Source organism: Saimiri boliviensis, chromosome 9 (genome assembly GCF_048565385.1).
Source record: "Saimiri boliviensis isolate mSaiBol1 chromosome 9, mSaiBol1.pri, whole genome shotgun sequence".
In the NCBI taxonomy this organism is placed as follows: Eukaryota; Metazoa; Chordata; class Mammalia; order Primates; family Cebidae; genus Saimiri; species Saimiri boliviensis.
This window is the reverse complement of record NC_133457.1, coordinates 102,381,985-102,399,409: the sequence shown is the minus strand read 5'-3', so window position 1 is coordinate 102,399,409 and position 17,425 is coordinate 102,381,985. Positions and strand designations below refer to the sequence as shown.

Below are 17,425 nucleotides of genomic sequence, written 5' to 3'. Positions count from 1 at the left end.
TGGTGGTTGTTTTATGATACCAAATTTTGGGTTGCTTGTTTCCAAGCAATAGAGAGCTGAAACATAGGATTAAAACCATAGCCTTCCCCTAACTAAGAGACTGGGGCTGGGGCTGGTGGTCAGACAAGCTCTTCTCATCTCTCTCTGACATTGCTCCCGAGTGACCGTCCCCTCAGTCATTCAGCACAGTCTCTTCGATCCCTGCCTTTCCTGACTACTGGGTAGCTCCTGGCATGGTTGCCCATTCTCTTCTAGAAACACTCCAAGGCCTTCTGCTCTCCTATCCCCTACAGGCTGTTCCCCGGGCTCCTTTGCAAGCTCTTCCTCCTTCCCTGGAGATGTGGGAGCTCCGCCGGTCTTCCTTCCTGGCTCCCTGCCCCTTCCACTTAGATCTTCTTCTTGAACCATTCCAGGCATCCCCCGGCCCCTGCGGCAGATGCTCCAGTGCCCACCCACACTCTCTGGACTCAGAAGCGCCAATAAGTCAGGTCCTTAAGAACGGTCTTCAATGAAAGAAGGGTGGGAGGTGGTAGACAAACCCCCCAGCCTTCCTCCTGCTTCTGGAACAGTTCTGAGGTGTGCTCCCCACCATTCCTTTGAGAATTGCCAGCAGGGCAGAGTCCCAGTTATCTGTAGCAGGAGCCCACTCAGTAAAGCCCCTTCCCTGCCTCCCAGCCTCCTTCCTCTGCCTCCCAGCCTCCTTCCTCTGCCTCCCAGCCTCCTTCCTCTGCCTGGGAACCCCTCCCAATAAATGACTTGCACCCAAGTCTGGTATCAGCATCTGTCTTTGGGAGCCCAAGCCAAGTCACCTCCACTGCTCCCAACACGTGGCCAATACTCAGGCCCTACTTTGCAGCCCAGGTGTCCCCTCGGAGCTCCAGCCTGGGGACCCGGCTGCCTGACGAACAACTGTCCCTGGGTGTCCTACTGGTCCCCAAGGCTGGCACATCCCAAACCAAACTCCTCAGGTTCTTACTCCTCCTTAAGGTTGGCTGCGCCATCTGCCTAGAGTTCACTTCTGTCTTCCGCTTCCCCTCCTTCTACATTGCCAATCAGGTTATTTTTCCTGGGAGATGGAGGGAGGAAAAGGGGAAAGAGGGAAAAGGGGAAGATAAAGAAAGAAGGAAGAAAGAAAGGGAGAAGAGGAGAAAGGGAAGGAAGGAAGAAGGAAGGGAAAGAAAGAACTGAATGGAAGGGCTGGATGCGGTGGCTCATGCCTGTGAGCACTTTGGGAGGCTGTGGCGGGTGGATCACTTGAGGTCAGGAGTTTAAGACCAGTCTGGCCAACATGGTGAAACCCCGTCTCTACTAAAAATACAAAAATTAGCCAGGTGTCGTGGCAGATACCTGTAATTCCAGCTGCTTGGGAGTCTGAAGCAGGAGAATCTCTTGAACCTGGGAGGCGGAGGTTGAAGCGAGTTGAGATTGTGCTACTGCACTCCAGACTGGGTGACAGAGCGAGACTCCATCACCAAAAAAAAAAAAAAAAAAAAAAAATGAAAAACGAAAAGAAAGGCAGAGAGTGGGAAGAAAGAAAGGGAGGAAGGAAAGAAGGGAAGGAAGGAAGGAGGGAAGACAGGAGTGGGAAGGAGGGAAGGAGAAAATTTGGTTTCCCTGGAGTGTGTTTCTACCATGTAAGTCGCAAGAAGTCTCAAGAGGACCTTGCCTGGCATTCTCTGAGGAATGCGCACCTCTTCTCCAGTGGCTCAGGGACAGAGGGCAGCACAGCTGGCAGCTGTGGCCCCGCTGGACTCCTGAGCTGCCCCTCAGGCATGATCACCAGTGTTGCTCACCCATTGGGGCCCACAGATGGCTCCAGATAGCAGCAAATCCCAACCTGGTGGGAGCCCAGCTCCCTCACTGCTCTTCTCTCCATGTGCGGGGGGCCTGCATTGGTACCTGCCTTGACAAACACTCCTTCCCTCAGACACCCACCCTACACACTGTATTCCCTGGGGGCAGACTCCCCGACTCACTCCTCACCTTTTCCAGCCCCTTCTGGCATCATGACATCTCATTCATTCATTCAGGCCAGTACTCGCTTCTAAATTGGATCTTATGATTAAGAGTGAGGCTCATCGCTGAGGTAGGGTAGCCTGGATTTCAATCCAAGCACTATCATTTCCTCTTTCTGTATCTCAGTTTATTATGGGGATAATCGTGGAATCTCACAGGAGATTAAATGAGAGAATGTGTGGATTAAATGCTGGAATCCATGGAAAGAGTTCCTAGCATAGGGTTAGATCACTGTAAGCACTCAGTACATATGGGCCAACATCATCACCATCGCCACCATCAGCATCACCGTCATCAACCTCACCATCACCATTGAACCTGCCCAGGATGGGCTCCTGCCTTGGAGGAAGAAAATGCCTATTAAATGGGCATATACTTACCAGCATCACCATCACCATCACCATCACCATCACCATCACCATCCCACAATCACCATGATCAATCTCACCGTCACCATCACCACCATCAACCTCACCATGACCATCACCATCACCACCATCAACCTCACCATCACCATCACCACCATCGACCTCACCACCACCATCACCACCATCAACCTCACCATCACCATCACCACTATCACCATCAACCTCACCATCACCATCACCATCATCATCATCGACCTCACCATCACCATCACCACCATCGACCTCCCCATCACTATCACCACCACCATCACCACCATCAACTTCACCATCACCATCATCATCATCATCATCGACCTCACCATCACCATCACCATCACCACCACCATCACTACCATCGTCTTCACCATCGCCATCATCATCATCACCATCAAGTCATTATCATCTCCACCATTACCATCACCATCATCAACCTCATAATCACCATCACCATCACCATCACTATCCTCAACCTCACCATCACCATCATCATCATCACCATTACCATTAACAGCAGCAGCAGCATTACTACTTACTAGCTTGGCTGCTATGGAGGGGTCACTTTTAGGTGGTACTAGGAAATAATCGTTTTAATTGTTCCAAATGTTAAATATATCCCAACCCTCCTCTCAGACTGTCACTTGATTATACAGACAGCTGAACTGCAGGTGAGCTAGCCGTGGGAGTGAGCACATTTTCTGCATCATCTCATGAATCCTCACAGTGCCTTGGTGAAGAAGGTATTCATGTTCCCATTTTACAGATGGTAAAACTGAGGTTCAAGTAGGTCAAGCAATTTCCTCAAGGTTACACAGTTAATTAAGCCCTGGAGCCAGGCTAAATCCTGCACCAAGATGCTACCCTGAGACTTTGGCTGGGGATTGTCCTGCTCCTTGGAACTGTCCATCGAATCCCAACCGTGCCACTGGCTCCACTCTTGCCACATGACTCTAAAATCCATTCTATAGTCCACTGTGTTATGCATTTTGACAAACGCGCCTTGATTTTTTGCTTTTTAAACTTTTGACACAGTGTCTTCAGATAGATAATCTCACTTGATTGATATACCCCTACCTGTGTTTTCAGTGTCTTTAGCAAGGAAACCAACGTCTTCCACTTAGAAGACCCACGAGCCCCCTCAGTGGTCTCCGTTCCCCTACCCTTGGCCTCTCCAGTCATTCCCACAGCAGTCAGGGAAATTGTTCTAAAGCACAGATCTGATCAGGTCACCCACTTGCCTAAAACCTTCAATGGCTCCCATTGCCCTCTGGAGAGAGGCAAAACTCATTGCTTTTTGAGATAGGCTCAGATGATTCTTGAAACTAATAATTTGCTAATGGAAAACCAGCAAAATGAATGGTCTTATCCCTTAGCGGAAGTACCCGAGTTGTGGGTTTAGGCTGTGGGCACCGATGGGGGAGTGCCAGCTGACACCTCTCTCTTGCACTAGTTCCAGCCTGAGGGAATGGGCTATGACCAGGGTTTGGCCAAAGCCCAGAATTGCAGCTTCATCAGTGGCATTTGTTCTGGATGGGGAGCACCAAGGAAGGGACTTGGGGTGGGGTGGGGTGGGGTGGAGGAAGGAGCTAGCAGGGCTACAGGAAGAGAGGAAGGCAGGAAGACACTGGCATTTTCTCAGCGGGGAGGAAGGCGGGGGGAAAAGCAGAGGTGGCCCAAGCAGGCACGGGGAACGTTTGCTGGGAGTGTGGGAACTGATCGTCTCGTTGTCTCTTGGTGGACTCTTCAGCAAAACACACATGACTGGCTTTTAGAGCTGGGGTTGTGGTTTCAAAGGGCTCTAAGGACTGCCAAGGGGTCTGGAGTGACAGCAGAGTGTTCATAGAAGGGGAGGTGTGTGATTACTGAGGGCCCTTCCCCTCTGATTGCTGATGGGGCTCCGAGCCCCTCCTACCTGGCTGTTCAACTTGTTTCGAAGCGCAGACTCAATTTTTTTGTGGAAGAGTTGGATCAGCCACCTAAAGATGGACAAGTAGGGACATAGATGAGCCTTTCCGGTTGGATTCAGAAGGCTACCTTATCTCAAAAGCTTTCTTCCCTCCTAGAAATAGAAATTGGTACTCTTGCCCCTGAGCTCTAACTGCACAGACTGCATCTGACACTTCTCCTCGAGTTAGTGACCTGTTTATGGGGTTATCTCCTGAATCCCTGTGTGGCTGGGCCCCTGCCCCTGTCTCATTCCTCACCAGTCCCCTCCCTCGCTGCACACCAACCATACCGGCCTGCCATGACCTCTGTCCGGTGCATCCTCCCACCACCAACCCTTTGCACATACTGTTCCCTCTGCTTAAAACACCCCTATCCCCAACACCTCCCTAACTAACGCCTACATATCAGTTCAAGTGTCCTTTCATGGGGGAAGAGTTGACCTGCCCCTCGACGGGGTCGGAGTCTTCTGCTCTATGTGTTCATAAAGTTTGTACCTCTTTTTCTTAGTTCTCATCTCCTTTTGTAACTCTGTGTGAGCCATTCACGCAATGCTTTGGTTAATGATTGTCTTCCCCACTGGGCTGAAAACTTTAAGAGAACAGGACCGTGTGGCTGAGTCTGGGTCAAATAGACCTGGACTTCAAAACTCATTAGCTGTAGCAACTTAAGTTATGATCTACCTCTCTGTGCCTTGGTTTTCTCGGCTGAAAGTGGGGTAATAATAGACCGAACTCACGGAGTCACGGTGTGGCTTGAATGAGATAATGAGTGTGCTCAAATCAGGGCTCGGCACAGTCAGCCTCTGACCAACATGAGCTCTTACTAAGTTTTCATTGGTCACTCCTGTTTCCCGGTCGTGTTGCACAAGCCTGGCACAGAGCTGATTCTCACTAGATATTTGTTGAGTGGATGGTAGATAAATGCTTACAGATTTGTGGTGAGGATACGGTTTAGTGCATACATAAAGTGCTTAGTCTGAGCCTGGGACATAGTAAGTGCTCGGTAAAGTCTGCTGAATGAATATGGAATGAACAAATGATGCCTTGAGAAAGACACAGTGTCTACTTCATCTGTGGGCCCCGGGCTCCCATACCATGTCCGAGGCCTCTAAGCAAGGCCTGGCATGCAGGCGGCACTCCAGATGTGTTTTCGGCATAACAGGGATGATTAAGAGAGTTTTTCTTCAGGCCCCTCCTCCCAGCCGCAGGCCCGGGAGTCCGTACCCCACTTTGCTGTCTGAGATGTGCACGTGGACACTGCTGATGTGGCTGCTGCAGCTGGAGCAGGTGACGGTGGGCTTGCCTGACGTCAGGTTACTGCCCAGATTCAGATCAGCCGAAATGGACATGCCTTCTATACTCAGGTCAAACCTGCCGCTCGTTTTTCTGAAGAAAAACAAAGAGGAACGTAGGACACATCCTTTCTTCCCACTGCCATTCAAACTTTACCCCAGCACGGGAAGGCGGGTTCTGCTACGATCCCACTCCAGGTGAGGAGGTAGAGTTCAGAGGGAAGAGGCACCTTGCCCAAGGTCACACAGCAGCCGAGTGGGAGAATCAGGATTCCAACCCGAACTCTGAACTCATGTCTGCCTGGCAGAAACCTGCTCTTAATCATTGCCTCAGCCTCTGCTCTTGCTGGGTGGCTTTGGGCATGTTTCTTACCTCTCTGAGGTTCCATTTCCTCCCTCGAACCCTGGATCAGCAGTTGGACACCAGGGTGTGTGTCTCAGCTTTGCTACTAAAAAGCTGGGTATTTGGGGCTAATGGCTTTCATTAATTAAGCCCCCATTAATTCAGTAATAAGGTTAAGAACTCCTCCTTCAGGAATAAAATGAGTTTTGGATAAGACAGTGAACCTTCTGTTATTTTTGTGTGTGATCGATCAATAAGGGAAAAGATAGATGCAAAAGAGCCCCGGGAGAGAATGTGGCGATTCTTACTGTGGGGAGGAGGCACACCCAGCAGTTCTTACAAGGGCGGGCAGACTCACGCCCCTTCCATTTGCCAGGGAGGTTTCTCCTCCATTTTCATCTCTAGACTTCCCAGAAAGGAGACGTTCCTAAAGCGATGGTCAGTCTGAACCACTATTGCCAGTGGGCAGGGGAGCTGTGGGGAGAGCCCAGGATTTGGATTCGGAGTTGTCGTTTGGGTAATTTGCCCCCATTTTTCACCCTCCCCTTCATCCATACACCTGCCATTGCCTATCATGGCAGGATTTGGGGGGCGGTGCCTTTGCTTGCTCTTGACTTTGGGCTTGGCCATGTGAAATGATTTGGCCAGTGGTACATAAGTTCTGAGCCTGAGCCTTCAGAGGACCTGTGTGTTCCTGCTTTCCCTTTTGGCACCTCTGCTATCACAAAGAATATGTGATACGTGGTTATTCTGCATAACCCACTGGTCCGAGGAGGAGGAGACACAGGTGGAGGCAAGCCCCCTCTGCTAAGCCCAACCCAGCTCAGCTGAGCCACAGCCGACACACAGATACGTAAGTGATGATATCTGATTGTTGTTTCAAGCCACAGAGGTTGGGATGGCTTGTTACCCAGCAATGGCTAACTGATGAACAGAATAAATTAAAGGTTTCACTTAGCTTTCCACCTAAGCCACATGCACCAACTCAGCCTTGCCACTATGAGATGTGGATGCATGCTCAGCTATTCACCAAGGGTTATGTTGAATCTTCTCATGTGAAGAATTTCCTGAGGAATGCTGTGGCGACAGGTGGTGATGGGCAAGCAAAAATTGGGCATTCCAGAGACCCTGACTGTCTAATCATGTCCAAATATCACCAAGAGTGCACCCAACAAACCGCATGCACAGGAACGCACAAGAAACTTTTGTGTGCCCTCCACTTCCCGCTGATCTTGATATTGGCGTTGCTGATGGAGAACTTAAGGCCCACGTTGGGCACCATTCTTATCTGGGAACTGGGAAGCTGGAATTCACGGATGTCCATGCTGCAAAGGAGAAATGTGAATTTCATATAACTTCATACAATCGTAGGTGCCCACATGGGGACTTGGTTAATGATTCATGCAGACTCATCTCCCAGTGCCCAGTCCTTCACCCCATCCATTCCAGGAGAAGCCCAAAGCTGAGACAACAGCCTTGGCAAATATGTAGGCAACTGGAGCGGCTTAGGTTTTGAAGTCAGACAAAACCTGCATTTAAATCCTGCTCTTTGAGATACTATTGGGTTACCTGGGTATATCATTTAATTACCCCGAGCCTCAGTTTCCTCATCTGTAAAATGGGCACAATGATCTCTATCTTGCAGGGTGTGTGACACTCAATGAAGATAAAATGGAGGCCCTTTATCTGGAAGCTCTGTACAGGAGAGCTCTGCACAGCTCTGTTTTGTTTTATTCCTGCAGCCCCAGAGCCTGCTGTGTCAGATATACAGTGGATGTTCAAAATACATGGGAATGAATGGGTGTATAAAACTTTGTAGAGGACTTTTATGGGTTTTTTGCCCAGCACACAGCCCCCTTCCTGTGATAATAGAACTGCTAGATTACTTAGGGGGAGCCCCTCCCCACATCTGTTCCATGCCACCCCAAAGAATGTTGACCTCACGTCCATCTTTAGGGGGTGAAGGTTGTGACTTAGACTTGGCCAAGTACTGTATTTCATTCTCTGGCCACAGTGATTGGGGGTTTACTATGTTGCCCAGCTGGTTTCGAACTCCTGGGCTCAGGGCTGTGTAGGTAACCTAAGGTGGGTCAGTCAGAGTGAGTCTTAGGGCCTTTGAATTGCAAGGAGATCTAGAGAGATGTGCTGGTGGCCGTCTTGCCTCTAGAGGGGACACTCTGCCTGCAAACTAGGCTTGTCTAAGGAAGAGATGCTGAGAGGTGATGAGAGAAATGGGGCCCAGTGACATGCGTCTCAAGCCGAACCTGAAGCCAGACTCTTACAGGGACTTTCTGGCCATGTGAGCCAATACAGTCTGCCTTAAGCCATTTTGGATAAGATTTTCTGTCCTTGAAACCTTGCAAATTCTGACTGATATGTGGGACAGAGTTTTGGGGTTTGTGACACATTTTCTAGGAGTCACGGTTTCTGTGGCTTCCTCCACGTTCAGCTTGGAGGTTGCCTCCCTTTGGGATGATGTAAACACATGCTTTGGGATATGAAAGTCTGTGAGTTGAGGAGTCTGTGGCTCTGCGTTCTAGCTCTTGATGGCCCCAGAACACCACAAGTCCTGCAAATCGAGGATTGAGCTCTGACAGGCCTCACCTGTAGAAGCTGTAATGCCCTTTCCCGAGATGCTTGATCTTAAAGCTTCCTGAGTAGTCAGGAATCTTGATCCTCTCCAGCTCTTTCTGCAGCGCGGCCGTCCCCTGCTGGGTGGCTGAACGGGGAAGGCAGGGGTGACAGTCAGAGACACAGGCTGAAGCAGGGGACAGAGGGGCGGAACAGGCTCTGGACCCTAGACCCCCGTTCATAGCATGGAGAGTGGCACTGGAAGAGTCAAAAACAGGGATCAATTAAGGTTTCCTAGAAAAGGGCAGACAGTAAACTGACCCTTAATGGGAAACCAGACTGTCTCTGTCACAAATACTCTGCTTCGCCATTACTATGCAAAACAGCCATAGACAATATCATATGCCTGTATGCACCTGCATTCCAATAACACTTTGTTCGTTGGCATTGAAATGTGAATTTCACATCATTTTCACATGTTGTGAGATAGTATTTCTTTTGTTGTTGTTTTGAGAGACGGTTTCTCTGTGTCGCCCAGGCTGGAGTGCAGAGGCGCGATCACAGCTCACTGCAGCCTTGACCTGCTGGGGTCAGGTGATTCACTCACCTCAGCCTCCCTAGCAGCTGGGATCACAGGTGTTTGCCACCACACTTGACTAATTTTTTAAAAAAGGTTTTGCAGAGATCCGGAGTTTCACTATGTTGCCCACCTGGTTTCGAACTCCAGGGCTCAAGTGATCCTCTCACCTCAGCCTCCCAAAGTGTTGGAGTTACAGACATAAGCCACCATGGCTGGCCCTTTTGATTTTTTCCCATCATTTAAAGATATTAAAAACATTCTTTATAACTCAATCAAGACAATTGCAGGTGGGCAAAAAAAAAAAAATTCTTGGCTCAAGGGCGTACACAAACCGAGGGCTGTAGTTTGCTGACCCCTGGTCTAAAATATCACCCCTGAAACACCCAGTTATGCACCCTCCTAGTATTTGTTGGATACTTAATTGTTATTTGCTCTGTGCTACACCTCCACAGATCCCCCACCTCTCTGGGTTTGGGACTGTCTCCCCAGGGCCTTTGCACATGCCATTCTTGCTCTCTAGGAAGCTCTTCCCTCCTGTCTTCACCTGGGCAGCTTCTCGTCAGCTCATTCATCACTTCTTCTGGGAACCCTCCCTGGCCCAGCACATCAGAGCAACATCCTGTGTTATTCTCATGATGCTGCAGACGGCTTCTCCAGAGCCCCTGTTACCATTTGTAATTATACATTTATTCACTTGACTCTGACTAATGTCTCTCCCCTACTACATGTAAGCCCTCTGTGGTCAGCAGCAATCTGTTTTATTTACTAATGTGTCCCTTACATTATCATTGTGCCTGACACTTCCAAGGCACTTAAGATTTGTTAGATGAGGCCAGATGTGGTGGTTCATGCCTGTAATCCCAGCACTTTGGAAAACCAAGGTGGATGGATCACTTTAGGTCAAGAGTTCCAGACCAGCCTGGAAAGCATGGTGAAAACTTGTCTCTACTAAAAATACAAAAAATTAGCTGGGCGTGATGGCACGCACCTGTAATCCCAGCTACTCGGGAGGCTGAGGCAGGAGAATCGCTTGAACCCTGGAGGCGGAGGTTGCAGTGAGCTGAGACGGTACCACTGCACTCCAGCCTGGGCAACAGAGTGAGACTGTCTCAAAACAAAACAAAACAAGATTAGATGAATAAATAATACCCCAATGGCAGGAATTCTACCACCAGTTATGATGTGGCTAATAGCATCAAAGAAGCATTTAAAAGGCAGACACATTAACTGAAAAGGAGGAAGTATCAAGATGAGGAAGCCCAGTTGTTGTGTTTTCTCAGAGCCAGTTAGGAAATAATAATACCAATGAAATGTATCGAGCTTTACTCTGTGCCAAGCACTGTTCCAGGCTTTGTCCTTGTATGAACTTGTACAATCCTAGGAGGTAGTTCTTGACACTACCCCCATTTCACAGGTAAGGAAGCTGAGGCAACTTGCTAGGGGCCACACAGCTGACAAGGGGCAGAATTTGAACCCAGGCCTTCTGGTCCCAGAGCCCATGCCCTAGAGAAGGCTTTCTGGGAGTTCAAAAGTAAATGACATGCAACTGGTCACCGTGTGAGGGAAAGGAAAATATGAGGTGGTCAAGATCTGTAAGTGGCAGGCGCCAGACCTTAAAGGCTCTCAAATGCCATGGAGATCCAAAGGATCAGGATAGCTTCTGAAGGCAGGAGGGAGCCACAGACAGTGTGAGCAGGGGGAGGACATGAACAGATTTGCTGCATTTCAGAAAATTCACTCTGATTGTCACATGCAGCCTGGGTAGAAGGGGAAACTGAGGCTGCTATGATGGGGCATGAAGACCTCTGAACTTAAAGACCCTGACTGAGCCTCTGCTCCCCAAAAGCCTTCAGGACCATACTCCTTCTTGCTAGCTCTTCTGTCTTCTGTGATCTTCTGTCTGCCCCCTAGGGTTCAGAGATGAAGTGCCAGGAGTGGGGTGGGAATTCAAGGATGGGAAAGCGGGTCCTGCCGAGTCCTGTCTGTTTCCCCAGGGCACACCAGCTGGTGAGGCTCTCTCTGCCTTCCCCTTGGTCTGATTCCTCTGGGGCTGGGTATCACCCACCGCTCTGCAGGTCATCTCTCTGCCACCGGGAGGCAGCATTGAGCAACCCCACACTGGGGCATCAGGCAAGACCAGAGTTCAAATCCAGGCTGCCCACTTCTGGCTTGTACATGTGGATAGCAGCAGTTTGTCTTACACAAAGCCGAAGTGAGGGCAAATGAGACTGTGTGTGTCAAGTTCCTAGCTCAGTGCTTGGCGCAGGTTAGAGCAGGTCAGCAGGGGCGTGTCATGCCTTTTTCTCCTCTGCCTGGGCCTGGGTGAGTGGTCTGGGAAAGTACCCTCTTTGTGTCACCCAGCAGAGCACTGTGCACAGTATGGCTGCCAGCCCCTGAACTGGGGAGAGCGCAAGGTTGGCGGGGGAGTCCTCACACAGTCTGCCCCGACCCTGCTCAGCCTCCTCAGCATCGAGAGGCAAATGGTAAGGCTGAGAACTGGCTTTGGAAAGAAGAGAAAGACTTAGAAGTCCAAGATGGAGGCTGCACAGAGGGAAGAAGGGGACCATGAGGACCCTCAGGGGTCTGAGCACTGGACTTGGAGTCCTCTAGACCAGTGTTCCAATCTCAGCTCTGCCATCCTAGCCCTGCGATCTTAGGCAACTCACCTTGCCTCAGTTTCTTCCTATATAAAATGGGGGCAAGGGGAGCTGCCTTGAGGAGCTATGAGCATGTCAGGTACTGGAGCTAAAGGGCTGCACACAGTAGATGCTCAATAAGTGCTCCTCAGAGGGGGAGAGGAGGGAAGGGAGGTATCCAATTACCGTAGTCCAGGCCCTTCTGGGAGATCCTGACCATGACGCCAGGGTTGATGGCTGCTGCCACGGCTGTGCCCACGACGACTAGCACCAGCAGGGAGGCCCATCTCGGTGCGTTGCAAGGGCCCCTGGCCATGTCCTCCCTTGTCCCCCAGAGCTGCCAAAACCTCAAGGCCTTGGAGTGGAACCAGGGAGCTATAAAGGAGTCGGCTGGGGAAACGCAAGTCAGTAGAATGTGGAAAGGAGGAAGGAACCTGGCGAGGGTGGGAGAGAGGGAGGGCGGCTGTGGTTTCCCATCGTGGTTAGGGCCCCACGGGCAGGGAGCAGTGCAGCCTGGGAGGCTCGCATGTGTATGTGTGCGTGCAGGTTGGTTTCCCTCCCTAAGCGCCCCATCCCCCGCTCTGTGCCCTCACCCAATCCCCCCACCTAAGGACTCCTTTGAAGCTGGGTGGCATGGACCTAAGGATTCATATTTTTCTTTCTACTTTTGATTTTTTGTATTTTTGATAGTAAAAGAAGAGAAATATATAGTACTGCTCCCTCTCTGGATTGTGGTGAAGAGAAAATGAGCTTGAAACAGCATAAAGCATTTAGCACAGTTCCCGTGCAAAGTAAGTATCCGAATCTAGCTATTAATGTTACCCTGATTTCAAAAGTAATCCACCTTCCTTGGCTAAAATTTGAGAAAGAAGGCCGGACGCGGTGGCTCAAGCCTATAATCCCAGGACTTTGGGAGTCCGAGGCGGGTGGATCACGAGGTCAAGAGATCGAGACCATCCTGGTCAACATGGTGAAACCCCGTCTCTACTAAAAATGCAAAAAATTAGCTGGGCATAGTGGCGCATGCCTGTAATCCCAGCTACTCAGGAGGCTGAGACAGGAGAATTGCCTGAACCCAGGAGGCAGAGGTTGCGGTGAGCCGAGATCGCGCCATTGCACTCCAGCCTGGGTAACAAGAGCGAAACTCCGTCTCAAAAAAAAAAAAAAAAAAAAAAATTTGAGAAAGAAACAAGAGAATACAGATGACATGTAATTCCCGCTTCCAGAGATAAGCCAACGTGTATTTTAGAGTATTTCTTTTCTCTCTCTTGTTTTGGTAAGCATGGGTAGAGAGTCCATGTTTGTCTGTTAACAAATAAGGGATCATCTGGTCAGTTCTGTAAAGGAGGGGACCATGTAGCGGATGTTCTTCTCCAGCGTTAAATATTTCCTTGCTTCCCCACCCCACAGCTTTCTTATCCAGGCATATGTTTTTGTACATTTCTACTTCTTCCTTTGGCAGATGTAGAACCTGAGGCTTCACCAGGGGAAGTGTTCTTCCCACAGTAACTCAGCAAGCTGCTAGCAGAGTGAGGATCAAAACACAGCCCTCCAGACGCATCCCACACCAGCCCGAATCCCTCAGCGCCTTGGGAGTTGGGGGGATGTAGACACTCCCCACCGCCAACCCAGCTTTCCAGACAGGTCCCTGTCTGCTCAGCTCCTGCCCCTCCCTCGGCAGCAGCCTCAGGCCTTGGGTGGGCAGGAACCCCGCAGGGCAGCCTGCTCCGCCTCCATGGTGATGAGAGGAGGGGCGGGGCTGCAGAGGGGGCAGCAGGCTTCTCTCCCGCTGGGTCCTCATCAGCCCCCTGGCGCCCTGTCTCCCCGACTTTGGATTTTATGAAAGTCTAATGAAGTCGGCTGAGCCCAGAGGACGTAAGACCTTCTGAAGTTTTCTTCTTTTTTTTTCTTAAAAGTTTTTTTCTTCCTCTCTCATTTAGTTCTAAAAGAGTCTCCCCTCCTCCTTTCATATGCAACAACTAGAATTCTTCTGGCTTGATTCAGAATGAAAGCAGTGGCCGTGTGTGAAGCATCCACTGTGTGCCAGATGCCACACACGCATCATATCCAAGCCAAAAAACGACCTTGAGAGAGGGTTGATTCTTCCCCAGTTTGTTTTATGATTACTATAGAGATGGGGTCTCACTATGTTGTCCAGGCTGGTCTTGAACTCATGGGCTCAAGTGATCCTCCTGCCTCCATCACCCAAAGCGTTGGGATTACAGGCTGAGCCACACCACACCTGGCCTTTTCCCCATTTTGGAGAAAAGGAAACTGAGACACAGCAATCCCATCACCGACATGGCCATTCCTCCTTTCATGGAGAAAATATTTTCCCTTACCTGAAGCAGGCACCAGGAGGATTCATTACTGTAGGCCCTCGCCCCAGCTCTCCCTTTTTCCAAGTGACCTGAGCCCCCAGACTCAGATGTCTGCTTCTGAACCAGATGTCTGCTCTAAGTAGCAGCCAGAACACACAGATTGATGACTTTTCCCAAAATTAGATTTTTGCACATTTTAAACACTTCCAGCTCTTAGTTATCTGAAGTTTCTGAGTTCCCCAAGGCCCAGGAGATGTAGTACCGCTGAGGATGTCAGTTAGGAAAGGAACATTAAGATGAAATCACATGACAAGGACCTACCTTGCTATAAAATAAGAATTTTTTTTTTTTTGAGACAGAATTTTGCTCTTGTTGCCCAGGCTGGTGTGCAATGGTGTGATCTTGGCTCACCACAACCTCTGCCTCCAGGGTTCAAGCAATTCTTCTGCCTCAGCCTCCCAAGTAGGTGGGATTACAGGCGCGACTGCGCCTGGCTAATTTTGTATTTTTAGTAGAGACAGGGTTTCTCCATGTTGGTCAGGCTGGTCTCGAACTCCCGACTTCAGGTGATCCACCTGCCTAGGCCTAGCAAAGTAAAATTAGAAACTTAAAACCAGCTGATGGCCAGGTGTGGTGGCTCATGCCTGTAAATTCAGCACTTTGGGAGGCCAAGGCAGCTGGATCACTTGAGGCCAGAGTTAGAGACCAGCCAGGCCAATGTGGTGAAACTCCTTCTCTACTAAAAATACAAAAATTAGTCAGGCATGGTGGTGGGCGCCTGTAATCCCAGCTACTCAGAAGGCCAAGGCATGAGAATCGCTTGAACCGAGGAGGCAGAGGTTGCAGTGAGTTGAGATAGCGCCATTGCACTCCAGGCTGGGTGATAGAGCAAGACCCTATTCCCCCACCACGCCCCCCTCCCCCCCCCAAAAAAAAAACCCCAGCTGGTAAGTTTCTGAACAAGCAACCCCACTGGCCTGCTGATGTCTCATGCCCAGCCAAATCTAGATGAGCCCGTCAGTGGCTTTCCACAGCTTCCTGTTCAGCACTGCTGGTGATCATGGAGCTGCCCCTCTGCTTCAGATCTGACCCTCTATCCTGTTATCAGTGACAGTGTCTTCAGCCCAAGCATCAGAAACTACTAACTCACATTGCTTCAACAATAAACAAATTTATTATTGCAGAGAGGAAGTCTGGAGGGAGGACAGGTTTGAGCTTCTGATTGACTCAGCAAGTGACAGACATCTACAGGATCATCTCTCTATCCCTCTGCTCTCCCATCCCCATGTCTCAGATTTGCCCTCACACTGGCTTCTTTCATAGTTGCAAGGTGGCTGCAGCAGCTCCAGCCATCCCATCTAAACAGACGCTTCCCCAAATATCTTTTCCTCTTCATCCTCCTCCTGCTTTTTGTTTTTTCTTTTTCCTAAAATTATTATAAAATGTTTCAAACCTGTTAGACCATCTAGGTTTATAAAACCTCAACATCATGCCGTATTTGCTTCCTAGGGTTTCTTTCAGTTCTAGCAATTTTGATACGTGTATAGCTATGTGTAACCAGGACCACAGTCAGGATATAGAAGAATCCTGTCATCTCCCAGAACTCTGTCCTGCTACTTCAATTTGACACAGCTTAAATCATAGGGAAAATGTATTATTCTCAGTAGAAATTCACAAATGGGGGTGGATCAAGAGCTGGTCAGTTCAAGGGCTGGTTCTGTCTATTTTCCTGCTCTCTGTCCTTAGGCTGTTGACTTTTTCCAGAAGAAAGTGAATCGGGTTTAGAGCCAGCCAGACCTGGGTTTATTGTGCCAGCCATGCTACCCTGCTCTGTGAGCCTGGCCAAGTTCCTCCGCCTTTCTGAAATTTGGGTTCCTCATTTAAAGATGAGGAAACACTGCTCATCACAGCGATTGGGTTGTCCTGAGGGTGAATCGATTTGCCCAGAGAAGGTGCTCAGCAGATAATCACAAGTTAACCTTCATCACTAGCTGGCCAGGGAGCCCTAGAGCGCCCAGGAAAACACAGAGTGGCACCTCAAACTGAGCTCTCGGCGCTCTGGCCTCTGGGTTTGGACTGGATAGGTGAAAACACAGAGGACTCTGTGGCTTATCTGGCCTCCGTGAGCCTTCCACTCTGCCAGGGGCTGCCAGGAGAAGCAGCCGCTCCTGACCTTCTGAGAGCCCCACAGCGCAGCAAGGCTGTTAAGGGCGTGATTTGGAACCCGACAAACCTGGGCCCGGATCGCAGCTCTGCCATTCCTCGCTGTGTGAATGTGAGCTTGCTGCTGAACCTTGTTGAAGCTGTTTCCTCCTGTCTCCACACTCCCTCCTCAGGCACGGGTCCTTCGGGTCCTTCATTAGATCCAGATGCTTGGGTTTAACCTGAAGTCACCCTCGCTGCCACCTGAGGCGCGGTAAAGCTCTCCCTCCCTGCAGTGCTGATTCTCCAGCCCTTTCCCTCCCTCACCCACCAGGGTCCCCCTTCCTCCGTGTGTCCAGCTTCCAGACTATGCTACCAGCCCTTCTTTGATCCTCAGTGGGGGATGCAGGTGAAGGAGGGGCTCATGGCAGATGCTGGAGGGGGAATGAGGGGAGAGGAGCAGGCTCTCCTGGAGATCTGGCCTCAAGGTACAATATGGAAAAGACAATCAGGCCAGCACAGTGGGAACCTGAGGTGGGCAGATCGCTTAAGTCCAGGAGCTCGAGACCAGCCTGGGTAACACGTCAAAACCCCGTCTCTACAAAAAATACAAAAATTAGCTGGCCTGGTGGCCCACACCTATAGTCCCAGCTGCTTGGGAGGTTAAGGTGGGAGGATCACTTGAGCCTGGGTGGCGGAGGTTTCAGTGAGCCGTGATCTGCACTCCAGCCTGGGTGACAGAGTGAGACTCCATCTCAAAAAAAAAAAAAAAAAAAAAAAAAAGACAATGAGACGTATTGTACATTTTGTATTATGGCATAAACTCTTGAGAGGTGTCTCTCCTGCTTTGTTATGCTAAAAAACACTGTCTCCTTCCCAGCTTCGCGTCTCATCAAAGGGCCCCTTGGAGTAATCTGGTCAGAAGGATACAAACCTCCAAGGCGCGCAGGGCGGGGGCTGATCTTCCTCGATATTATCAATACTAATATTAATTATTATCATCAGCAGTCCCAGAGTGGGACACAAGATATACTCGAGAGTGAATACACTGAAAGAAGAGTCAGAGCATAGTTCCAGACCGTAAGTGCTTGGAGACGAAGGACAAGCTCAGTCTGGCCTGGCAAATCCCCAAGGCTTCCAGGGGGAGACGTCTGCCTGGGTGCCTGGGGGCTGA

At 50.0% G+C, this 17,425-nt stretch overlaps 1 protein-coding gene across 3 annotated transcripts in view; it reads right to left on the bottom strand.

The window, feature by feature from the left end:
* The window catches only part of BPI (bactericidal permeability increasing protein), a 34,084-nt gene extending 21,890 nt beyond the window's left edge, over nucleotides 1-12,194 (bottom strand). For all 3 annotated transcript variants that reach the window (XM_074406516.1, XM_074406514.1, XM_074406515.1), the window contains exons 1-5: nucleotides 11,975-12,194; nucleotides 8,606-8,720; nucleotides 7,198-7,326; nucleotides 5,591-5,752; nucleotides 4,333-4,396 (exon numbers count right to left, since the gene is read on the bottom strand). In XM_074406516.1, coding sequence (XP_074262617.1) covers nucleotides 4,333-4,396; nucleotides 5,591-5,752; nucleotides 7,198-7,326; nucleotides 8,606-8,720; nucleotides 11,975-12,104 — 600 coding nt within the window. In that variant the 5' untranslated portion in view covers nucleotides 12,105-12,194. The remainder of the gene's footprint in view (nucleotides 1-4,332; nucleotides 4,397-5,590; nucleotides 5,753-7,197; nucleotides 7,327-8,605; nucleotides 8,721-11,974) is intronic.
* Nucleotides 12,195-17,425: the final 5,231 nt, after the last annotated feature.